This window comes from Melozone crissalis, unplaced genomic scaffold (assembly GCF_028551555.1).
Source record: "Melozone crissalis strain CALT ecotype California unplaced genomic scaffold, PUWL_Pcris_2 ptg000012l_1, whole genome shotgun sequence".
Classification (NCBI taxonomy): Eukaryota; Metazoa; Chordata; class Aves; order Passeriformes; family Passerellidae; genus Melozone; species Melozone crissalis.
The window spans coordinates 7,654,354-7,680,229 of record NW_026535790.1 but is presented as its reverse complement, the minus strand read 5'-3'; the positions used below and the strand labels follow the sequence as shown (position 1 = coordinate 7,680,229).

Genomic DNA, 25,876 nt, shown 5'->3' with positions numbered 1-25,876 from the left:
AAGAATATGGCTACATATAAAGTCTTCCACAATATGTCTATGAATTAGAGTTTATGTAATTTGCTTAGTGAAACAGATACAAAACTTGGACCACTGAGGTAACCATGACACGTGCTGTTAATCTCAGCAACAGATCATTAAAATACATTTGTCATTGAAGACAAATGTAGCCAAGCCCTTCTGTCAGCGCAAATCCCCAGCATGAGAGGCAGGAAAGAGCAGGTGCTGCTGTATTATTTGGCTATCACTAGCTTGGGTACCACGGCTTCTCTCTGGCCATTTCATTCAGTGGCATTCACAAACTGAATTTAACTGCCTCAAGGATTAATGAGCAGTGTCAGAACACTTTGCCACACTGCAGGGAGCAGCTGGGCTGGAAGCTGTGTGAATATCCCTGGAAAAGTGGTCATTAGGTCTGTGCAGCTGAAGGAATGGGAGGGTCTGTGGCTCTCCATGGCTTAGAAAAGACAGAAACTGGGGTCCCCTCTGTCCCCTGCCTGCTCTGCCAGGACCTTGGGCCAACCTCCTGGAGGCTGGAGCTCAGAGGAGCATCCCTGCCTGTGCCAGGGAGAGGCTGGCAGTGCTCTGGGCAGCTCCAGGCAGGGTGAGAGGATGAGATCTGGCCCAGGAGGAGAGCAGCTGCTCAGTGTGAACAGCACTTCTGCTCCCTTTTCAATAAGCAGCTCTCCTGTGTTAAATCCCTTACTCAAACACCTGCCAGGCAATACAGAGTAAAGAGTGTGAGCATGGGGGAAATGAAAAGAGCAGACTGGATACCAGAACAAACAGAACAATTGCTCTCATTCACTGGGGCAGTTTATTTCAGTGCTTTGTTTGATAGAGAAAATGTCAAGAGAAGTGCAGGGTTCAATGATGAGGCTTCTTCTAGATTAAACTTATGTACAAACCAATAACCAAGTAGTGACTTGACTACCAGGAGCAGGAGTGACAAAACCTTTTCTGTTCACTTTATTTGTACCACAAAGGCATTACTAAAGGTCAGTGCCACTATAACCAGTCCTTACTCCAAAGGTGTCTAAGCAGTGATTCTGGCAGAAGTCTCTGGGATAACACTCAAAGATGTGCTGTTTGCAGAGAGGTGAGGCTTCCAGCTTCTGGCAATGCAATCAGGGCACTAAAATTAACCTCCAGTGTAAGGGTCAAAGTACTAGCTCCCTGTACTTGAACATAAGCAGAAAGTCAGTGAGTTTTTTCAGGCTACTGAAGCTTCATTAATGCCAAGGGTCTGAGCTCAGCAGGTTTTAAAGCTACTGAAGTTCTTGGCCTGTCAGCAAAGGCATTTGTTTCTGACCTCAGATACTCACAGACTGAAGATACTTCAAACTAATACACTTCTAAATGTGATGATTTAGGAATATTAACCCTATTGCCTTCACCATCAGAATTGAATTAATATTCACAAACCTACAGTGAGGCTCCTATGCCTGACCTTTTTGGCAATTTTGAAAATCCCTCTTGGAATATTGCTATTTAATTTGATATATCAGAAAGTGTTTTGTGTTCATAACTTAATGGCTTCCATTTAACAAATGTCAAGTCTTGGCTGCTATTAGGGCAGAGCACAGTGTGCAGCTCTCTTGTGACATGAGCTGTCTAAGACCACCAATGAAGCAGGAATAAAGCCTGAACTAGGTTAGACTGTGGAAGCTTCAAATCCCCTACCTGTTGATATTTTGTTCAGACAAATACCCTTGCCACAAAGGACTGAAATCAGGTAGGAAAAGATGCTGCAGAGACAGGTACTTTGCTAAAGTTTCCTTTTGTAAGTAAGAGATCCATTTTATGTATTCTGCAAATCGTGCTGAATAAAAAAAGGTGCTGAATAAAAAAGCAGTAATTTCCTTTGCAACTACAAAAATCATTTCCCAACGGCATTTTGTAAGTGCTCACCTAACTGGGATGCTCTTTATCTTTCTCCCTTTTAAAATGTCAAGCAGATAAAAGTCTTCTAAATACCATTCTTTCCTATTTTGATTAATTTTGCATAGTGTTTTCCCAGAGGGATTGATACTTACATAAACCTGAGTTCTGATTCTCTTCTGACTAAGACTTCCCGAAGTCTCTGGATCTTTGCCATCTCAAGCTCAATTTCCTCAGGCATCATTGTTGTTTCAGCCATTGAAATGATGTCAAGTTGATCTGTGTGTGGAAGCAGAGAAAATGAATTAAGCCAGTCAGACTGTCTTAATGGTGTTTTTCAGGAATGTAAATTAAATCACAGAGCTACCTAACTATGGAGTAATTAATTCAAGCAGTAAAAAATACTCTAGCTGAATGCTGTGCTGACTGCTTTCTCTATTGTTTTTTCTGATTACTTGCAATGTAACAGTTTAGAAATGAAATACTCCCTAAGCCAAGGTGACAATCATTTTGTTAGTCAGGCTCAGTCATCCCTCTGAGGAATCCCAACACAGCCACAGCCACCATTCCTGAACTGATATCACTGCCACAAAACTCTCTCAGAGCAATTACTTGCAGCTCTGCAGAGTCCTACCTTGGTGCAGGCAACATAAACCCAAGAATATTCCCCAAATTTAACCCCTCTAACTCTCCCTGCTGCTCCACCCTGGAGCTAAAGCCCAGGCCCCCCCAAGAGGAGCCAAGGATGGGCTCAGAAATGATGCAGGAGCTCATCCTGCAAAGGCATTAAAATGGGAAAAAGCACTTTGCAGTAATAACTTGGCAGCTGGTAAGGCCAGGGTGCTTCTCTGATTATTTCTCCATAATTGATGTGTTATCTCTGTAACCCAGAGAGAAACAGGGCTGTGGACTGAACCTAAAGCAACCAATTTAAATGAGATGGGTTTGGAAAAGAAACTGCTTGGCCTCTGGAAAACTCCATTCCAAGGGTTCATCATACTTGGCCTTCACGTTAAACAAGAATTTAGACACTAAAAAATAGGTTGGCTGCGTATCTTGGTACCCAAATGGAGAGATATTCCTGAAAAAAGGCTGTTTCAGCTGTATTGATTTGAAAAGGGGAAAATAGAGAGGTCAAAACACACTCAGCATAATTATGCAGAAAACAGCAGACAAAAAGCACCAGAAAATAAGCTGTTCAATTAATTAAGAGGACACAAATTCTGAAGTCCCTCATGACAGACTAAGCACAGCTGAGAAGAATTTCTGACAAAAACTTGGAGTAGGAATGAAACTACAAAATCTCAGCAAAGAGCCCCTGTATGAGCTTAGTTCATGGTTCTCCCAAAATGGAGGCAAAGGAAAAACATTCTATACTATATAAACAAAATCTATTTCCCTTGTATTTAAACATAGATTAAATATTTTTTAAAGTTACCCTGCTATTATCTGCAAGTTTTTACTTCCTTTCTTAATTAAGGAAGTGGAGAAACAAAAATAAACATCTTTTTTTTTTTCAAGATAACAATCTTGAGAAAAAAATGAGACAGATTTTGAAATGTCTGTCATGACAGAACAGCCATGTTTCAGAAGTTGTTTTTACACTGAAATTGCAAAACTGGTCTGTAAAGAAAGGCTGTCTTGTACACACAGAAATGCTGCCTGTACACGATGGATTTCCCTATTAGAAATCATTGTGTTTGTTGGAGTATATTTAGTTGATGTGTAGCCTAAATGTCATGAGGTTCTCACAGGCCCACCTCTCATTTTCACTGCTTGCCAGAAATACAAGCAGGAGATGGGAAGTTATTCTGATGCTACCATGAATTAAAGCAAATAATACTGGTAAAGAGGAATATAAACCATAAATAAATTACACATACATATTATAAAATTAGCTCTCAAGAGCTCAGAAAACAGGGGGGAAAAAAAGGTAACTAATTTACCTGCACTCTGCAGCTCTAGCTGTAGGTGCCCTGGTGTCACTCCTTGTGTGAGGTCAGCCTCCACCCTCTGATTTCAACAACTCAGGAACAAACAAGCTTTTTGTGATGTGCTTAAAGCAGCACAGGAATTGGTGTGACAGGCAGAAGTCTGCTCTGACCCCTTGCAGAACAGAGATTCTCCTTCACATCCCACTCAACCTGTCCTTGAACCAGAGAAAAGATTTTTGAAACCGACCCAAAATTCTGCAGTGTCTCCAAAAGACTCAAAAATGCAAGCAAGGCAGCAGAAGCTTCAAAGTGGAGGGAAATAAACACAGAAACCATCAGATATCAGTTCACAGCTTGTGTGCAAGCCTGGAGATGTGGCTGAACCCTGGAATGGAGCACAGGTGAGGACACCAGGAGAGGCCAGGGCAGGAATTGCCACCCCAGCCCCCAGCACTCCCCACAGACACCAACCTCTGGCCCTCAGCTCCTCTTCCAACATCATGGATAACTGGCTCACCTGGGAGCAGCTGTGCTGAAGGATAATTAATTATTTTTCATAAAATGGTTTGAGCTCCTGGGATGTGAACCACTGGGGAAGATTATGTTAACATTATCAGGCCTTTAAGTAAAGCTCTAACTCTGTCCCAGTGAGCAATGACACCTCTGAGACATAGTTCAGAACAGCTTCACACAGAAGTTTCTTACATTTTCAAAAAAGAAAGAATGAACATTTTATTTTATTTAAAGCAGGTATGTAGTAGTCAACTATTTTTTTAGCATATATTGAGCTTCTTCCTGGTAATGAGACAAAATTCATAAAGAAAAAATGGAGACAACACTGAGATTAGTCACAGCCAGTGACAGGATTAAACTATTTTGTCTGTTCTGCAATCTCCAGGATAATTTTCAGTGACAAAGAAACAAGTAAAATGATATTACTGTATGCACAAAAAGATAGCATGAAAATAATTACTATAGGGAAATAAAATTATCAAGCAATTACACACAGTGAGAGGGACTGAAGAAGTAAGCCTGAAGTTATTAATGCATAACTTTGGTTCAATTTAGACACAGACTGGTATAGTTAAACTGGGTATTAACTTAATGATCACACTTCATCCTCAGTGTGGCAGCCAGAAATAGAACAGTGGCCAGCTGTGTTTAAAAGCAACAAAAATCCAAATTGCCTATTAAGTCAATAAGTGCAAAGAAAACGTTAAAAGAAGCCTGAATTGACACAATGAGAAATGGGAGAACACCTCACACCTGGTGTCAGTAGTTTAGAGCCATTGGGAAGGGATGCTGTGATTAATTACCAGCCCAGATCCTGCTGCTGTCACTGGTGGTGGCCCCATGGGACAGGCTCCCTGTGCTCTGCAGCCATTAGTGCTTTAATTGTCACTTGGGGCCGTCATTGTCACTGTGAACCGGAGAAGGTGAGGCCTGGCAGTGACACAGAGGGCCCCAAATCTCTGCTGTGGAACCAAACGGTGTCATTGTCACTCTGGGCTCCAGAACAGCTCAGGCACTGGCAGGGAACACGCAGGGAGGAGCTGCAAGGGTGGGATCCACAGCAAGTGCAGGGTCTGCTCCAGCAGGACCCTCTGGATCCTCCTCTTTATGGCTCTGCTGCTGGAACCCAGTCACACCTCCCAGAGCCTCTTCTTTATGGCTCTGCTGCTGCTGGAACCCAGTCACACCTTCCAGAGCCACCCCAGTGACCCAGCAGGAGGAGAGCTCCAGCACAGGGCAATGGCCCAGCTCTCTAGCACTGCTCCTCTCCATCCTGGCCACGGCTGAGCCATCCTAAATGAGACTGTCCAACCACGGCTGCTGAAGCTCCTCAGAGGATGGTGGCACGGACCAGTTCTGAGACCTCTCTGATGTGGAAACAACCCAGCAGCAAACCTGCTCTTCAGCCCCCCCAATGATCGTGCTCCAGCTAAAAATTATTTTAAGTCATTGTTCTGAACTGGACTTAAATTGAGCACTTGGAAGCCTACTTCTCCTCCCTTAAATTGTATAAGACAATAATAAGACAATCCATATTAAGAAGATGTTAATGGATAAGTTTTGCTCCAAATCTGGGTCCGAACTTTTGGGGCTTTTTCAAAGAATTCAGTGAAATTCTCCAGCTAATCCTATTTTGCTGAAGTATATTAAATGCTAATAGAGCAGAGTGCAGCAAGTAAACTCCTAATGCTACTTCACATATCAAAATCAAGACTCTCAAGACCATTATTAGTTGATGAGACAAAGCAGAAGTAAGCAGGAGGCACAGGTCAGAAATGGATGAACAGAGAACCAGCTAGTGCCACTTCAAAGGAGCATGCCTGGAAATTTAAATAGTTGCATAATGCAGAAAAATGAATTTGTTATAGTTCAAAATATTCCAGATAAAAATATTCATGTGAAAAGAATCAGATTGTTCTCATAGTTGGTCACTAACATGTCACCTGGAGGCATGAATGGGGGCTAGCCTTGCAGCCAGCCCTTTTACTGTACCTTCTGTTGTTGCCTCACAGTTGAATTTTTTTCCGTTTGATTTAATCCTTCTGGTGCAGGATGCAGTGGCCAATAACTAACCTGTACAGGAAAAACTACATTTAATTCCTTATTTCTAATCTAGCCTGCTGCAGCATTCTATTGCTGTGAATCCTAACAATTACTGAATTTGGCATGTGTGTGGCACATTGTATTTATTCAATGCTTTGTGATGGAATTACCATATAAATACAATACAAACAGCTGCAATGTGTTTTGTTCCTGGATTGCCTGAGAGGCTGCAGCCTTGTGCAATTTCAGATGGGTAGACTGGGGGAAAGGGAAAAAAGGGGCAGTGAGCTGGCTGTAGTGGCAGTGGGCACATCCCAGCCTCCTTACACTGCCTGCCTCTCTTGGTTTGGACACTGGCAGCAGTCTGGCTTTGGGAAACATCCCAGGAATGTCCTCATCCTGCTGCAGAATACAGCTCACAGCCATTTCAGGGGTTCTTTCAGAAATGCTGTAATCTCCTCTTTCCCCTCACGGCAATCTCTTCCCTCCGCTTGTCAATTTGTTCTCCTATTTCTTCTCTAGCACCAAGAACAGGCTGGTGATGGCACAAATTCAGTAAATTTGGGATGGTGCTGCTGGTTCATCAGGCCTCAGTGGGCAGCACAAATACCTGGTGAGTTTTAACACTGTGGAAAAGCAATCTCTAAAGGCAATAGGACTGTGCAGAGGCTGTCACTGGAGGAGCAAAAAGTTGATGTGCTGCTCCAGTCACATTCAGATGGCAAAAGTTCTCAGAATCCCTTTGCTTGCACTGCTGTCAGTGGCACTGAATGCAGGAGATAACACAGCTGAATTTTGCTTCTAGCAGGAAGCCGATTTTTTTTTTCTTATTATTGGGCCTGTTATCATTTTTGAGTCCTTATTGATACTTCTCCAGGAATGGAGCAACACATTTAAATTTTGGGCATCTAGCATGTAGAGCCATGAACTGCACTTTGGGCTGACAAAGGAGCACAGCTCCTTCACAGCTGGCCAGATGTGCTTTGTCCCTGCAAGCTGTTGTAGCCCAAACTTTCTGACAAAACTGTGTCTGCTGGAAAATGCCAGAGAAGTGGCATTCAGAGTATTTTGGGGATAACACATTGCATTCAGTACAGAAAGAATTCTGTGCAAAGACACTTGTTTCCTTTCAGTGCATGAGAATTCAGAACAGCCTTGCACTTCTGGAAATGTTAAATTTCAAAAAAAATCAGAAGTTTCAACTGCAATGCAGCTCCCAGAAGCACAGGGGGTAACCTTAGAGCTCTGGGATATTGGCTTAAACCAGGCATCAAGGCTTCAAATACTTTTGCCAGACAGCAGGGCACCCAGAAATCCCAAAGGTATTTTTTTCACATGTTCCATGTCTCAGCATAAACCTCTGGGCTGGCTGAGTCTCCTTAGAGCTTGGCTTTGCAACAGGCAGCTGTGAAAGCTGGCAGCTCCAGGGATCCTCTTTGGCAGGAAGGGTCCCGAGATGCCTCCTGAAAGCTGATTAAACACCAGGATCTCTGGGAGTGTCGTGGTCATCCAACATCCCTGCTTCACAGCTGCCATTTGGAGAAGGGGGAAAAGAAGTGAGGGATTTATCTGATTTGTGGGGAATTGTGGTGCATCTTTGCTTCCAGCAGACCTGAAGCACAAAGCACTGGCCAGCTCAGCCCTGTGCTGTGCTGTGTAAAGATCATTTATGTTCTGGGACAAACTGCTGGACTCAGGCAGTTCTTTGCATCTGCAGCTCCTCAGGCAAGAGATCAGAATTTCATATGTAGAGAGACACATATGATTAATTCTTTTCTCTATTCATCCATCTCTGCTCATTCAAAACCCAGCACATATCATTCTGTTTGCCATATAATCTCCTCCCCAAGAACTATTAAATCATCTGCTGTGACTGGTGATGGCTCTGTCCATCAGCCAGCTCTGGTCTGGGTGTAATAGCACAATTATAACATTGGGATTTATTTTGTCCAGTTCATTAATAATTTTTTATTCTTTAATTATCACAGATTTACAGTATAGACATCTTCAAACATAAGTTTCTACTTCCAAAGTATTTCACTCATACTCTACCATATGACCCCATTTTAAAATTAGGTGAGCAGAGAACATAAAAAGCACTGTGTGCAATTGCCCACTGCACTTCCAGAATCACTGCCCTGTCTGTTCCACATCTAAGAGCTTCTGGTTATAAAAAGATTCTTTCAGTTGCTTATCCTGTATGTTCTTGTTCTTACCTCCAAGCTTTGACCTTTTATTTTTTATTATTTACCTTTGCAAGAAAGCCTGTTGGCAGCAGTCTATTCTTCCCCATTTCAGCCTTTTGTATGCTTGATCTCACTGAGTTTTCTCTCGAAATACAAATGCCAGATTCACAGTGTTGAATGTTAACTCCTTCCTCTAACTCTGAAAGCCCTTTTGGTTCCTTTCCTGTGCTATTATACTCAAAGACCTGCACACAATGTCTCCTGTCACATCTGATGGAAGTGACTGCAGTTGTCCCCTGCCCAGATAAGATTCTCAGCTACTTTCTAGGCTGTGCTTCTGTAGAACAAGTTGCACTGCACTGAATACAGCTGGTTTAAAAACTGAACCTGAAAGAGATCCTGCTTTGAGTTTTCCCACTGAACTACAAATCCCCCAGCAGAAACAGACAGTCAGTGATAAAAGTGATTGCTAATTAAGGATGGTCTTCAGTACTTTGCGAACTAGAAGTCTTACAGTTAAATTATGGTTCCAACTTTCTAATTTAGGGACAATTTTCTGCCCTTGCTCCCTATTTAAATACATATATCAGCACAAATCCATAGTGATAAGATCTATAAAGATCTTGCCTCTTAAAAAAAGCATCAATTAAAGTCTTGTTTGTTATCCTGCAAAATTTATAAGCAGTAATTATTCTTGGCTTTGTTTTTTGTCAGTTTATGACAGTTTCAGTTTCCTAAGTGAGTAATTATGCAACCCTTTAATCTTACACTTCCCCCAGGAAAACGATATCTCTAGTCTTAAGGAACTGCTCTGTGCATAGAAAGCCTCATCTTGGTTGTAATGATATCCTGAAAAAACAGCTCATCTGGCAATAGTTGTTCTTCCTGCCCTGACAATGGGATCCTGTGAATCATCACCAGGCTGGAGTTCTTGCAGAAATTTAATGTCAGGCATAGGTCTCAATGTGATATTCAGACTTAATGAACCTCAAAATCTATACTGCTATCCTATACTTGGATTATAAATTCCATTTGTTCTACCTTGCACTTCAGCTTTCAGATTTCAGCACTCTCCTGGTTTCTGATGCTGTCAGCCTTGTGGTGTCACCTGCTCGTGGTGATGGGGACAGGTCCTGTGGACAAGCTCAGGTATCTGCAGACACAGCAGAGCAGCTCAGGAAGAAGAGAAGATTAATTTTACTGTTATCTGGGGATTTACTCATTAAGGTAGGATTTAGCTGTCTGAGGTCCAGTGTCCACTGCAGTCACTCACAGCCCCTACAAAGTTTGCAGACTCTTTCTCCATGCAGGAAGCCATAAGGATCCATCCTGTCAAATTAAACTCTCCCTTCACCAGAGAGCTCCATCTCTGCTTTTATGTTCCTCCCCCCTAAGGGTGCTTGTGTGTGCAAGGAACTGACTCAGTACAGTGGGACAATTTGCTCCTTAATTATCTGTAACTAGAGCCAGTTCTAGCTGTAAATCTGTGTTTGATTTGGTGCTGGTTTGTAGCAATATCAGTATGATTTTCATGGTTGTGTTTTCTACTCCTGGGAGTTTCTCTATTTTTACATTCTTTGATTTGTGACTCACAATACTCTGGATACTCTGGGAGGACTTTCCTCAGTAGTACTCTCTCTTGCAGTAGTTTAAGAGCTAATGCAAAACCACATTTACAGACTAGGAAACAGGATTTCAGTACTCACAGCAATAAATGACCAAGAAGTCAGAACTTAACATTGAACTAAAGTTTCTTAGAAAAGATAAGGAAAAAACAGCTTCCTAATAAAATCTGTGCATAAACAATGAATAAAAGCCCCAGGCCTGATTTGATTATGCCATAATATTGTCATAAATACAGATTTTTATTTGTGTGATAGAAATTTGCAGGATGTAAATAAATTCAGGATATGCAGAAGGATGTCCACTGAGATAAATTACCTAATGGCACTTACAGGTTGGATCTTGAAAACCCTCAGGGCCTTGACACTCCAATTACAGGGCTCAACTTTGCTACTTTGAAGTCGATTCCAATACTCTGTCTGGGCAATTTGCATGCCCCAGCCAATTTCCATTGACTCAGTGATAACAAGGGTGCACACATCTCTCCAGCTGGTTAGAGGGCAAACGCATAAAAATGAGGAAAACATAACCATGAAAACAGCAAAGGGAGTTGGAATTAATATCTCTTTATAAAACCTTTTTAAACTCAACTCCTATCGAATTAACAATCCCCAGACACATTATTCATGGATTCACAAACAAGTCTCCACTCAGCTGAAACCAAATCCTCTGTATTAATACCAGCTGCATCTCTGAGTTGAGGCAGTTTTCAAATATCCAGATTCTAAATTTGGCAGATTTAACTTATTTTCCCTTATGGTGGCTGTGATAAGGTCACACCAGCTCATGCCTTCAGATGCAAGCTGGCCTGCAAATGCCTGCTCAGAGGCCAGCTCAGGATCATCCCAGTGCAGTCCTTTCACACATTAAACACAAATACTGAGCAGCACAGTGGGTCTGTCCTGGAGCCTCAGAAATCCTGACAGAGTGCAAAATGGATTTGCTCACACACAGAAATTTTCAGAGCAATTCCAGCACACTGGAAGGGCATTGCCACCCTTGATTGGTGCCACCATTGCAGAGCCCAGCTTCCAGCGCCTGAGCTGAGCCACAAACTCTCCAAGACAATTTCAGTCCATTTACAAAATAGCCTGTGGTATCTCATCCAACCAATTTTGTTGGGCATAAAGAAGGATTAAGTGGGTTTGAGTGGGATTTAAAGAAAAGCTGTCCCCATAATTAGGTCTGCAGAGATTTATGACAGACTTCACAAAGTACTATAATTTAATTGTGCAAGGACATTTTCCAGACTTCCTACTGTTGTTTCCAGTTTTAAATAAAGTCTAGTTTGGGTACCAGTACCACATTCCTTGTTGCCAGCTGCTCTGACAACAGGACTTCTTACACATTTGGCTGGTGACTTCAGGTGAGGTGTGAAAGCAATTTCCCCCAGACCACACTACATGTCAGTCTGGAACTAAGCAACCTAATTTGTCTTGCTGGAACTGAAATAACAGAGTGGCATTTTCCCACCTCTTTCCAGGAGATGCACCACTGTGTTTTCATCAGGGATTGTCCTACTGACCTAACCACATGGAAGGGTGCCCTCATTATCCCAGCAGGACTAAAACCAGAAACCTCCCCTAATGTTCTCTTCTTCTGGTTCCTCACTCTTCTCTCTGCCCCTACACACAGATAAACAAATAAATAAATCTCTGCATGTGAGACAAACCAGCTGAGTTCTCAAGATACTGTTTCATATACCACATATCACAGACTTAGAGAAGATTTTCTTAATTACACACCCAGTCTGGAATGCGTTCCATTTAAAATGCTGCTCAGTGAAATTCTCAATGCCAAGGCAATGTGTAACCTCATAACTCATGTATGAACTCACTCTGTTCTGAGAAAATCAATACAAACACAAATACTTGGTGCAAAGTTTGAGGTCTCCTCTATGAGAAGTCACCTTTCTAATGAGGCAGGTGTTAGAAAAATGATTTTTTTTTCATCTGAGCCACAAATTTCATCTCAGTGCACTTCCACATTACAAAGGGTGAGATCAAGATTTTTTACATATGCTGAACATACACTTCCCTAAGAATTAGCCACCACAAACCCCACAGATCAGAATCCTGTTTCTTAAGTTGAAATCCCCTATTTATGAATTAACTATAAGCCTAAGAAGAGCTAGAAACAAATTTGTCTTTCAATGAAATACTGGGATGCCACCAGCATAAAATCTGTTGGTTTTTAAAATGAATTAAGCTAAATTGTTTCCGTTTTCCCTCTTCTTTTCCCCTCAGGTAACCTTTCCTATTTGATTTTCTGGCTTTACAATGAGATTTTCCTATTTCATTAGGTGTTTATCTCCCCTATTGCTATATGAAAACTTGCAACCAGCAAAGAAAATAATATTGGCTCTATTCAGGAAGTGTTTTCAGACAGAATGAATAGACAAAACCCACTCACTATAACCTGCCTCAGACCACTGTTCATACAGTAAATTCCACAGGATTAAATAATGATTTCACCTTTTGCTTGCAGTTTTAAGCTCTGTGTACTAACTCTTACATTTAATGGGAAATTATTTGTAAAAAGGAAAATACAAGTTCTATTTAATTATTTCCTCAGAACTCATTATGCAAAGTTAATGACCTTCTGGATTAAGTAAGCCTTTTGTGATGAATCTCATTTTTACAAACATTTATCTGAATTGATTATCTTTGACCTAATTTGTGCTGGTGCAGACTGGGGTATAAAACAATGCTCAAGTACTGCTATAAACAGTTCATGCTATTTTATTTGCATCTGTTTGCACATTTTTCAGTTTGTTTGCAATATTGATTCATTTAGAAAGATACACATCTCAAAACAGCCATCTCCCATGCTGCCTGCTTCTTTATTTGACTCACCAGCAAACACCCATTTATCCTAACCAGCATCTGATAATGCCCTGGGTAAGCCCACAAAAATGTCATTGTAAGAATGCTGTCCATTCTTCTTGGAGAGCAAACAAAAACCTCCCCACTGTTATTAGGGGAGGACGTTCCACAGGACCTGGAAACTGATGAGAATCCTGATCGTTTGTTCTAGCAGGCAGAAAATAGCTTCTAGCTCGGATATTTTGTCTTTCTACCACTCCAGAAAGGGGAAACCTGGGGAAATTATTGAAAGGATATTCCATGAGATGGGATCCTGTTTCCTGCTCCTTGTATATTTTACTCCACTGCAAAGGGCACTGGATGACCTCCTTATGAACACACAGAGAAGTCTCTTCTCCCTCATGCAGAGTGAATGCAAACATGCCACAAGGACAATATTTTCATTGCTGTAAATACCTATTTATGTGGAGGACTCACAGGAGACATTTTTTTCTTGCTTGCAACACAATGATGTAACACCTTCCCAGCATGAGAACAGTTACATCAGATTTACTCTGTTGTGGCTAACCACATCATTTCAAAACAATAAAATTAAGTGCTATGATTTTCTCCACTACAAGAATGCTTTTACAAAGATATTTTATATCCAGACTATTCTACATAAAAGGTAAAATCCATTAAAAAAACCTACTGAGGAAAAAGCTCACATCAGCTACTATGAAATGACTGCAACTAAATAAAACCAGAAAGATGCTTGAAAAAAATGCTTTGCCTGGGTAAGAGTGATGCTGGAAGAGTTCTTGTACATGTTCTTTGTTTCTGATAAGGAATTACCCTGAAATTTCAGCTCTCTTGCAGGATATCTCTGCTGAACAGACACAACTTGGACCACACCAGCTCAGAATGTTTTTGTGCATTAGATGTGTCCAGCCTCAGATCCTGCAGCTGTGCATGCACAGCCCTGGAGCAGGGTTTGAACCCTGTGCTTCCTTCTCTGAATGAACACAGGAGCTGAGGCAGAAAGCTGCAGTAAAGCCAGGAGGAATCAAGGTGGGATGAATTAAGCTCATTTATTCCAGCACACTGTGTCTGTATATCAAAGACAAGACTGAGCACAGGGGAAAATGCTGCTGGAGCCAGTGCAGGAGCTGGCACCCACCCTGATCAGGGAGTATATGGAAATAGTTCCATAACACGTAAACCTTGAAATAGGCCTTAATATTCCCCTCTTCCCAAGTGATTGTCCTAGTACCACTGCTACATCCCTCTTGAATACTTTTTTCTCTTGATCAGCAAAGAAATAAAGAACCACACTGGTCACTGGCTGCCTGCAGGCGCCTCAGTGCTTCTCACACACTAGCACCAGTCACTTGTCCCCGCTCCAGTGACCTCCAGTGCCTCAGAGGCAGAGAAAATAACAGCCAGAAATCAAACTGCATTAGTTACCTCTTTCTAGAGGTCTGATTTGTGAGAACAGGCACTAGCTTTCCTAGTAGCTCTCCAATTATTTGAAGAGAATGCAACAGAGTCAGGAGTTGCAAATCCCAGAGTAGCCAGCCCTTGGTATCTGCTCATTGATACCTTCACACAGGGTGGGGGCTGTGCAGGACAGATCAAGTGCTCAAAAGAATATTTTATTTTTATTTTATTTTTCAAAATAACCTGTGTGAGACGAAAACTTGCTTGACATTTAAATAAACCATGATGCTGACAATGCAGCTGCTATTGGATTTCCATACTCCTTTCACCTTTTCCCATGATGCTATGAATTGAAAATACAACCTTGTGCACTTTAAACAGCAGTTTGTCCTTCAGAGAACGAGGAGAACATACAGCTGTGTGCAGCCTGGTGGGGAGCTCTGCACAGTGGATGTGATCTGACAGCTCTTTCTATGAAAAAATGGATCCAAAGCAGGACACAAAAAATGAGTGAAAATTGCCTTTGAAGGTCCAGCCAGGAGCCCTCATTGTCAGTTTTATTCAGTGGCACTGGGTTAGAGCTTTATCAGTGAGGAGCTATTTCAGAGTGGCTCAGGAAAGCTGCCAGGAAGGCTCTGGAAGGAGTTTCTGTGCCCAGCCCTGCATGAGGCTGGAAATAGAAACTGGAGCAGTTCCTCGCTGTGGCAGGTACCTTCCCTCGTGTGGATCTCCACTGAAACCATTGCACATTCCCATCTGCAGCAAGGCTGAGCTGAAGCCACACTCCAAGGAAAGCAATTCATGCTACATCACTTCATTTTACGTCATGGAGATTTAAAAAGCAGTATTAAGAAACACAGATTATTTGTTCATTTACTTCTGTCATTTTGCTCAGTGGTCAAAGGAAACAGCCTGTGGATTTCCATTTTATTCCTCACCAGAGTCAGATTCTGATCCTGTAATATTAACAAAAAGCTTCAGCACTTATGTTTCAAATGCTGTGACAGTGCCAGCTACAGCTAATGTTGAGGGATTTAAAATTTATTTAGTTTGGTATTTTTAAAATACTTTTTCTATCCTTATTAATTTTTTTTAAATTCCAAAACACTAAGTCAACAAAATGTTCACTCTGAAAGAGTCTTGTAAAACCTCTTTAGTAATAAATATATGAGCATCAGTTGATAAAGAGCAGCATATGTGCAAGTAAAATAATAGTAAAATGGCCACAGGCATTTCAAGATTTCACACCTTCAAGACATTCTCCTATGAAATTATCTGACTGCATACCAGAGAGTTTGCTTTTCTGTCTCTCCCCACCATGTGATGTGATTCTCTAACACAGTTTTCTAACAGTGATCTAAACAGCTTAGCTGGTAGGCAATTTTAGGTAACCTTAGAACCACTGGGTAATTATTATAGACATACAAGTCCAATCCAGTAAAGACCAAAACTGATTCTGGTGTAGAGAGCTGCTTCAGACAGTAAAGAAACTGGTTCACATAACAGATCCCACTTCAGCAAGTAAATAAATATTGAGAAAATGCTCCTCGGAAGCCAAGGAAAAAAAGGTGTTTCTCATTTGATGGGACAAGTAATTTCTCAGAGGGATGAATGTTGCTATTCTTGAGGCCATGGGCATACAATGTGTACAGTCTGACAGCAGAGAATCATACTGGGATCTTGTTCCTCAGTGTATGAGACACACAATATCTGCAGGGAGCCACAGGCAGAAGCTGTGTCCTTTCTTAAAGATCAAATAGCCAGAGCAGAAAAGCAAAACCATCTGGCTCTTTCTCACTGAATTCTGAGGTGAAACAGCACAGGGCTCTTCAACTCACACAAATGATGACAGCTGGCAAAAAAATGTTTTGTACTTGCCTTTCATCTGTGGATGTGGAGTCATTCTCTGGCAAGCTCTGTCTGCAGCAAGTAAACTGCTTTTGCATACTGACTTTTGATTCACTTTTCTTATACACTAATACTTTCTTCCTCACAACTGGCACTCGGCAGCTACGAGTTTGAGCTGCTTGAGGTCTCAGAGGCAAAGAAATGAAGGAATTCAAGCAGAGCTTATCTATACCTGAGACAAATCGGTAGCTGGCTGTCACCTTCTCTTTGCATACCAGAAAGAAAGAAATGTCATAATCACAGGATGTTTCACCCCTTGCCAAGGCAGAGACAAATGGATCCTGATTTTACTGGCTTTCAAATCGCCATGGCTTGCCCTTCACTATCACATCCCACACACTGTCTATGCCACAGACAACATCAGCCTGAAGGAAAATGTGTGCTCAGAACCTGCCAAACTGCAGAACTTCAATCCCCTCCCAGGCACCGTGCCCAGAGGAAGCTGTTTGGGAATCCATGGTAGAGGATGAGGAGAGAAACTACAGATTGGATAAGGAAAGTGGGGACAGAAATGCATAACTGAATTTCTGTGACTTTCTCTGGTGTGAAAAAGGATAATTTGAGGAGCAGCGCTCGCTGTAGGGGCTCCAATGTGTTTCCCAATGATTCACTGCTCAGCCAGGGAGACTAAGCGCCACTACCCTGCCAGTGCAAATGGTTCTCCAGGGAGCAAATGCTCATCCCTGCTTGCCACAGGGACAAGTGAGGCAGAGACACCAAGCCCATGGGGCAGCCTGACACAGATTCCCAGGAGAGCCCTCCTGGCAGTGACACAGCCCTAGATTCCCTCCCCAGAGCTTCTGAAGAGAATCACAGTGAACAGGGCTCTAGGAGATGATGGTCCAGTTTTGCTTTTACTGAGATCAGTGAGGAAATTTCCATTCATGCCAATGGAGCCAGCACTGTGTTTTCTATTTTCAATCAAGAAAGTGTCAATCAGGCTCCTCCATCCCTACCCAGGGAGGTCAGGTCACTGTCCTGCTCTCTTGGCTTTAACTCCATTAGTCTAAACCTCACTTTGGCCTCCTGGACTGCAAGGACAGAAGTGGTAGAAATGACTGTTGATTCCTTCCTTGGTTTGAGTTGTTTTCTACAAGAGATGAACTAATCTGTTAAATCACTTCATAGTGAGATCTTTTGTTCTAATTTTACCAGTATATGAGAAAACCCAAATGTGGGTGTAAAAAAACTACTAAAAACCCTAATCAATGAAGGTTTGGGTGGTGGAAGGATTCAGGGCAATAAAAAGATCTTTAAACACTGCTGATATTCTTACAATGACAAATTCCCTCTTGCATTTTGGTAGTGTTTGCAGTCATTAGGCTTTTACAATGAGCAGTTTGTGTCACTGGAAATCATTCATCCTCATTTAGTAACAAGCTCTCTTAAAATTATTTTCTCAGATATTTTGCCCTTTATGAGCTGACAGAATGTTGATAATTCATGTTTCATTTCTGGTCCTGAAGGGCAACTAACATAATTTATCCAAGGGTGCTCCGCCTGATTTCTCATAGTTTGCCCTCCAAGCATACATTTTTCATCTCTGAGTTTTGAATCCATTTATACTGTGCCTTTTAAGTAGGCAGACAGCAGAACATGTTTCATGGAAATAAATCAGCATTATTTATTGTCTCTGGGTCTATTTTATTAAGTAAGATTTTTATGAAAATGGAACATATTTGGCTACAGAAGAAAACCCCTCTGGGAATAAGGATTAAAGAGTGCTGAGTTCCAAACTTTCCTGTACTCACTAACTACAAGAAAATAAAGAGTGCTGAGTTCCAAACTTTCTTGTGCTCAGTAACTACAAGAAAACTCTAGAAACCTCACCCAGGATACACAGTACTGTGCAGTGCATGCCCAATCCCAATTGTAAGTTTTGATTCTTGTTTTATAACCACCCTTGAGGCAGACATACACACATTCTCACAAGTGGTTTCTCTGATGAAAACATGCCATGCAACTAAGACATCAGTTATCAAACACAGTAAAAAAAAAAACACAGACTGAGTCCATAATCCCACAGGCTACCAACAGCAAGGATGATTTGTGTAGTTCAAAGTGTCCTACTTTCCAAACCTAACACATTTTTCTGTAAAAAATGTTTAAAGAAAATGAGAAAATTCATGAGCAACAGTCTCAAATAAGACACTTTAGATTCATCTATGACTCTTTCAGCAATTATTGTTGACAGTGGTTTGCCTATAAACACTGCATTACATGTTAAGTGTTCATTTCCTGCTTGGGCACAGAGTTTTGGATGCCATTAACCCTCAGATTTACAAGTGCCTCAGGTGAGAGAAATGTCTTTGCTGAGACATGTGACTGGATGAGCAGCAGTAAGATCTAGATCCATAATAACCACCGTGTTTTGGCAAAGCAGCCCCTATCCAGGATTACACAGAACAGGTCAGGCTGGGAGCACAGTGCTCATCTGGTGCCGCTTCCCTGCTCAGGCAGGGTCGTTCCAGAGCACGCAGCACAGGATTGTGTCCAGATGGGTCTGGAGTATCTGCAGCGAGGGAGACTCCCCAGCCTCTCTGGACAATCTGTCCCAGGGCTCGGGCACTCTCAGGGAAGAAGTTCTTCCCGGTGCTCAGGTGGAACTGCCCGGGCATCAGCTCCTGCCCGTTCCTGCTGTGCCATTGCTGGGCCAGGGAGCAGAGCCCGGTCCCTGCTCTGAGCCCTCCCTGCTCACACTGGCACAGGCACTGCTGAGGGCTCCTCTGAGCCATCTCCTCTGGAGGCTGAGCAGCCCCAGCTCCTTCAGCCTCTTCTTGTTCCTCCCAGCCCCTCTGGCTTTGATTACATCAGGATGGATTTGGTTGTGCAGAACCTTGGGACAAGTTAGGCAGTAAATAAGCTGCATTTTTTTGTTGAGAAACCCTGGACACACATAACCAGACAAAAAAAGTGAAGGAAGCGCAAAACTCATGAAATGTTTTAGGGGGACTATGGGAGCAAGGGTGGCCCATTAACTGATATATTTCTGTTCTGTGGCCCTGAGATACTCACATAAAGTATCACCTGGAAAAAGCTGCTTTAAGAGACCTAGTTCCCCTTACTGTTGACCAATATTTCAGTAGGAATTCATTCTGAGGCACTGAAATGTTTCCAGTTCTCCCTTTTCCTTCTTTCTCTGTCTCAGTAGCTGCCTGGAGCAACCAGCTGTGGGAGGGGGAATTAGAAAAATGAGACAATGTGTATAATAGCATAAACTGGATTAGTCTCACTCTGTCAATCATCCTCTGGGCTCTTTGTGAAGCAAATGAAAACCCAAGTTACAGCTTTCCTTCATGAGCTACAGGGGATGCAGCAATGACCTGGTGGAGGTTACTAAATGGAACATTTTAGGTACACACTGCCAGCCAAAATCACCATTGACTTAGAAGAACACTAAGCTGTGTAGGGGAGGTTTAGAGCCATCTGACTGCCATCAAAGCAGGTGAGCTTTACAACTGTTCTATAGAAAACAGCCTCCATCCTTTCTAGAAAATCCTTTCTGATTTTCAGTGTGGGAATTCTGTCTTGGTTCCACAGATCAGATACTGCTGCTTTTCCTCTTGAAGTACAATACAAATATGATAACATTAAAAATAATGAATAAGGTAAAAATCTAGAACTGGCAGCATCCTTCCAATCAGTCTTTGTTGATGACAATGTTTTGCCTGATATTTTCTAAAAAGGTCTAAGTTCACAATTAATGTTTTATTGTCACTTTCCATTTTTTAGTCACTCTCTTTTCAAAAATTTTACACAGTCGTGAGTTAGGGTTTTTTTTAAATGGAGACATGGAAAGAACATTAATTACATTCTCTGTTGGAAGCCCATGTTCAGACCTTCACAAAGCCAGCATTCTTGCTGTTTCTATAAAAAGCAGCATAACTGTGTGTATCCTTCAGTTAGCCTCTTTCCCACCTATTTAATAGATGGCCTGAATGAGCCTAATTTGTTTTGTGTCTTTTATTGCCTGTAATAGATACAATTAACAATTATGGGGAATTTACAGTGACACAAGGGCATGACTGTTCACTGCATGAACAGCAGCGGTGGTAGGGTCATAAATTCTTTTTGCCTCTGAAGCTTTTTGGGTTTTTTTTCTATTTTAAATCAGAGTGGAAACATGATGAGCTTGGGTTATGAGAGTATGATGGGCAGGGTCACACTGCATCCCTGAATGACTGGGGAGGGGTTGAAGCAACAGGAAGTTTTTATGCAAAACACCAACATGGGTTTGTGGATGTCTGTGCAATATGTGGGGTGTTAAGAAAGAAGGCCCAAAGGTATTTGTTTGAATATTTAACTATCAGATGACAGAAACAAAATATTAAATAGTCTGTGTTTTCAGTGCTCAGCAGCAGAGCACGTAAATGCAAACAACTGTCTTTCTGGCTAACAAATTTAGAAAGATTTTAAAGACAAACTAAGTGAATATGGTGAAATAGGTATTCACATGTGTCAGTCCAGGATGTCAGTGAACTTGGAGCCTGTTCTGTCTTCCTGCTGTTGGAACAAATCAGAGTGATCTCAGAATTAGATTCACCCCACTGGTGCTGTTCTGGAGTGCTCTCACAGCTCCTTGCCTGGACAGAACCTGTGCTACAGCACCCACAGAGCAAGAAAAGCCACCTGTGAAGGGTTCGTGCTACTGCTGAATCTCATGACAGGAATCTCCAGCCCCTGCATTACTGAGCTGTAACAGAGTCCCTTTGCTCTATTCTCCACATCATATCCCAGAACAGTCAAAAAGGTGGATCTCTGCAATACAGGAGTTGGCAGCTCACCTCCAATGCTGAGTTACCTTTCAAATAAAATACACGAGTTTCATGGTGCACTAAACTGCATCCAAACATAACCTTTGCAGTTTTCTGGCATTTCTGCTTCCTTATACTGATTCAAGCTGGAGGATTCCCGGTGAATTTTGCATTTAGCTCCAGCCCTCATATAAATTGCAAGAGCATAGAAAAGCTCAGCAGAAATGTGTCTGAGAAGTGCAGTGTCCAAAAGGACGGTGAAAAACTGCTTTGTTTCTCTGTGGCTCTTTGCCTGGTGTGCATGCAGTTATTTAATCAGGGCTTTATGAGCCTCTGCCAGCAGCAAGACAGATGATTCTAAATGAAGCTGTGCACTCAGTAATAAGGACTGACCAAAGTGCTCCAGTGCTCTGCCTCAGAGCAGGCTCCCAAAGTCTATGTTGTAAAAATCATTTACTGGGAAGGCTGTAACCACATTATTATTACACAAACCTGACAATTCCTAAGCTTGTATTCTATGTGCATGCACTAGAAAACAGATGAGTTGCCCTGTACATAGTAAACCACCATTTTTAGTGTTCTCTAGTCCTTGGAAATTTCCTCTTGTATGTGAAGAGAAAGGCTTCGGGGACTTGTTAAAGAGACACCTTTAAGCAATTTAAGCTTGCACAGATCCTGACACAGTCAGGTCACAGGGCATCAGATCCTCAGCTGCTCTGAACCAGCTTAACTCCACGGATGACCTGGCTGAAAGAGGCCATGGCAGGGTAGAAATATGCATGACGTACGTTCCATTGCTGTGAAGAAACTCATCTTCGTTCATAACCAACCCCCAGCAATGCTTTCAGCACCACGGACAGAGAGGCCAGCACAGAGCTCCCTTTCCATCTGACAAACTGAGGAGCAGCTGCCTGACTTCCATGACGTTCGTTCTCCCAGCAATGGACATAATCAGGATGTACATTCCCACATGATAAGACTGCCCTCCCGTCACAGGCAGTGACAGGGAGCAGCACTCTGTTGTGCAGTGCTGCACAGATACACAAGTTCAGCCTCAAAAGACATCCTGATTTAATACCACAAATTCTCAGAGTAAAAAGGGCAAATTCATGTGCAGTATTAAACTTCTGCTTTTGTTAATACTCTTAACGGGCATTTCATATTTCAAACAATATGCAAATACCAAGGGCTAATTGTTAACATCAGTAAAAAAGGGGATGACAGTTTTTCAGCTCCTTCACAGACAGTCTGGCAACTACTGTCATCATGCCATGCAATTTAGGATGACTGTAAGGAAGCATTACAGTAAATAGTAAGATCTATTTATTTTAAATCAATGCAAAAGTGTGACCAGAAGTCAGTGTTAGCATTTAAACAGGAAAGATAGGCAGGAATCATCTAAACCAGTTACTATAAAAAGCATTTTCCACAGTATTTTTAAAGAGCTGAAGCCTAAGAGCAAACAAAAGAAATCAATTATTCAAATATATAATATAATAATTTTCTCCTTTTCAAAGACCAGATTGTACTCTCTAGATTAATTCCTATTCCTATCTAAAATGTTATACACAGAGAAATACTCTCATTAAACAGAAAGTAGTGTGCAGAATAGCAGCTCAGAGCAGAGCCAGGGTGCACACCTGGACACTGGGTCCTAGTCCTGCCAACAGCCCACTCTGGTGCTGGTACCAAGCTGTGGTTTGGGTGGCAGCTCAGTGCTGAGCACATATTTTTAAGCAGATCAGATCTCCCTCTCAGCCTGCACATTGCTGTCTTCCAAACAGACCACCTTTTGTTCAAAACTTATAAGACATAACCTTTCCTGGCACCTCAGGATAGCAGTTTTTATTATTGTTATTATTACAATGCTGCACTGCACTCAGCTCCTGAGTGCTAGAACAAAACCAGATCCAGTTATGAGAACAAGAAAAGCACGTCTGTATCGTGCCAGGGAACCTGCAAAACTGTTGCATGTGTCTGACTCAACCAACTCAGTCAACAGAGATTTCAGTCTTTGAGTCCATTTTAGAAAGTGTGGAGTTTCTCACTGCTGAATCTGTGCCAGGCACTGCAACAAAACCAACACTGCAACTGAAGCACCAGTTGGAGAATTACACCCTGTCATCAGCATATGGTAGACAATAACATAGCCCTGGAAAACTGAAGCTAGAGGTGAAGCATCATTCCAGAACACAGCACTCTCTGAAATGTAAACATAGCAGATGCACTGGCTAAAATCTGCTACCAAGGTGCTGCAAAGCCATGCCATGTTTAAAAGCATCCAGGTGAGACTTCACAATTCACATCAAAAGATGGGTGGGGAACCAAAGATATCAGCAACCCCAGTACCAGCCGAGTTGAAGGTGTCACAACAAACAGCACACAAAGCTTAAATTCCTGTGGCCAAACCAAACACTTGATGAAACTTAGAAAATGTTTTTCTTGATACTGTATAGTACAGTTTTTGTGACTAGCTTTACAAGATCTCTTGTCTCAGTGGTTACGTGGAAAATTATAAAGGGTTTGCAAGCTTATGTAAAGAAGACAGTGCTGCCAGTAGAAGAATAATAGCTGGTACCTTACAGACAACAAGGTCCCATGGATAATGTGAATTGCAGTGATGTATGTTTCAACTACTCTTTCCATCAGCACTTTGGACAGGTTATGTCAATTGCTGCTTCCTGGTAAATTACAATTTCAAGAAAGCTCTCCCAGCACAGAACATTTGTTGAGCTCATCAATACAGTGCAACCACTGAAGGTGTGAATTAAGTGCTGTATTGCTGCACCCTCTGCCCGAGATAACGAGGGAATAAAGTGATCGTCATCTGCGCTTCCAAACCTGAAACACGTTAAAGACTACCAACGTTTATGAAAATCTCTATGTTAAATCCCACCTGCTAAGCAAAGGTCCCCGTGATCCCGGCTCGGGCACCCGCTCCCCGCCGGGCTCCGCGCCGCCCGTGCCGCAGGGAGGGAAGGCTGGAGCCCGAGCGGGGCTGGAGCCCGAGCCGGCCCGGCGGGGCTGGAGCGCCCGGCACAGCCGAGCCGTGAGCCCCACACAGCCCCCGGCCAAGCCCCGGCTCAGAGGGCAAAGCGGTCACACGGACCCCGCTCCCCGAGCGGCCCGGGCTGGGCTCGCCCCGCCAGCAGCCCCCGGGACCGCCCGGCCCCGCCGCAGCCGGGGCTCCCGGCCGGCCGGACCCGCACCCGCGGCCCCCACTCACTTCTGCCCAGCGCCTCCGCCTTCCACTCCGTCTCCTCCACCGCCCCGTAGCGCCGCGTGGGTCTCTCGGCCTCGGCGCTGGCCGAGATGGACCTGCGGAGCTCCATGGCCGGCACCCTCAGCCCATGCGGCGGCGCGGGCGCTGCTGCGCGGGGCTCAGCGCTCGGTGCGCGGCGCGGGGCCCGCGGGCGGGGGGCGGGCAGGGGCTCCGGCACATGCTCAGTGCGGGGCCGGGGCGGGGGAGCCGCCGCACAAAGCCGTGTCACACCTCGCACATGCTGCACACTCGCCCCGCCCGCCCGTCCGTCCCTGCCTCCGCTCGGTGGGCACTGCCCGCCCCGGCTGCTGCCCGGAGCCCCGCGCCCGCGGCTCGCTGCTGCGGCTGTGCCCAGCCCAGCTGTGCCCAGCCCAGCCCTGCTCTGCCCAGCCTTGCCCAGCCTTGCCCTGCCCTTCACAGCCCAGCCTTGCCCAGCCCTGCTCTGCCCTGCCCAGCCTTGCCCATCCCAGCCCAGCCCAGCCCAGCCCTGCCCTGCCCTGCTCCCCTTGCACGGCCAGGTTCACAAACCCGCTCGCTGCCAGAGCACAGTAGAACTGTCCATCTTTTGGCCGGCGCAGCGCTGAGCATATTTCTGACCCGAGCAGCTGGGGAATAATGGTGACATCCACGGCCACTCACGGCTTTTGCAGTCTAACACATCTCAGGCTTCTGTGCATGCAGCCTTTGGCTTTCCTAAAAGTCCTGCACTGACTGGAATGACACTCATTCCAGTATCAGGTTGCCAGAAGCCAGAGAACAGCACTCAAACAAGTGATGCAATTTTGTGTCTCTCATTTTTCATCAGCATGCAGCTTTGCTGTTTGTGCAGCCTGCTGGGAATAAAGGAAATGACTTTGCAGGAAGCACAAGTGCGGTGATTATTACTGTTGTTACTAAGTTTTTTCTTTTGTTGTAGGGGAGGTTATATGGATGAAATCCCTGAACAGCATTTTACAGTTGGAGCCTACCTTTCCTAGTGAGATCACATTGCACTTTACTGTGAGTGGCACAACTTCTCACATAAAGACAATGAAGCAGGAGTTAGGCAGGCTGTCCAGTGCCCCACTGCAATCAGGGGTTTAACACTTTTTGCCTCGATTATAAAGATTCATGGGGTACTCTGAGTGAATACTGGGAAAGCTCACTTGTTTGTCACCTACTTTTGCCTGCAAAGTCTTGTCCTTAATCATCAACACTTCAGAAATACCTCTGGATTCAGTGGTACACTTACTAATTGGCATGGCACACACTGATGCTATTGTGTGAGCAATTTTGTTTGAGGAGTGCTTCACATGCCGGAGGCAAGAACACCTCCACATTGCTTTTAAAACTGTAACTGAAAATTTCTCTACTTGTCTTCCTGAGAATTGGAATTAGCCAACAAGAAGAGCTAGACAGTTTTAGGACATCTTCAGGGCACTCTGATTTTTCTCTGTCAGCTGAGCTCCCCAGAGATGTGCTGTGAACTGAGCACCAGACGTGCTAGAACAGCTCTTGCTGGCTGTGCAGTGCCTCATCCTCGCTGGCT

At 43.4% G+C, this 25,876-nt stretch overlaps 1 protein-coding gene across 3 annotated transcripts in view; it reads right to left on the bottom strand.

The window, feature by feature from the left end:
• Positions 1 to 25,876, bottom strand: part of BMERB1 (bMERB domain containing 1) — a 58,343-nt gene that overhangs the window by 19,965 nt on the left and 12,502 nt on the right. Inside the window, exons 1-2 of one of the 3 annotated variants that reach the window (XM_054270641.1) lie at positions 24,877 to 24,988; positions 2,037 to 2,160 (exon numbers count right to left, since the gene is read on the bottom strand). In XM_054270641.1, coding sequence (XP_054126616.1) covers positions 2,037 to 2,160; positions 24,877 to 24,973 — 221 coding nt within the window. In that variant the 5' untranslated portion in view covers positions 24,974 to 24,988. Of the gene's footprint in view, positions 1 to 2,036; positions 2,161 to 24,312; positions 24,485 to 24,876; positions 24,989 to 25,876 lie in introns of those variants that run through there. The other 2 variants (XM_054270640.1, XM_054270643.1) reach the window with 2 other exon arrangements.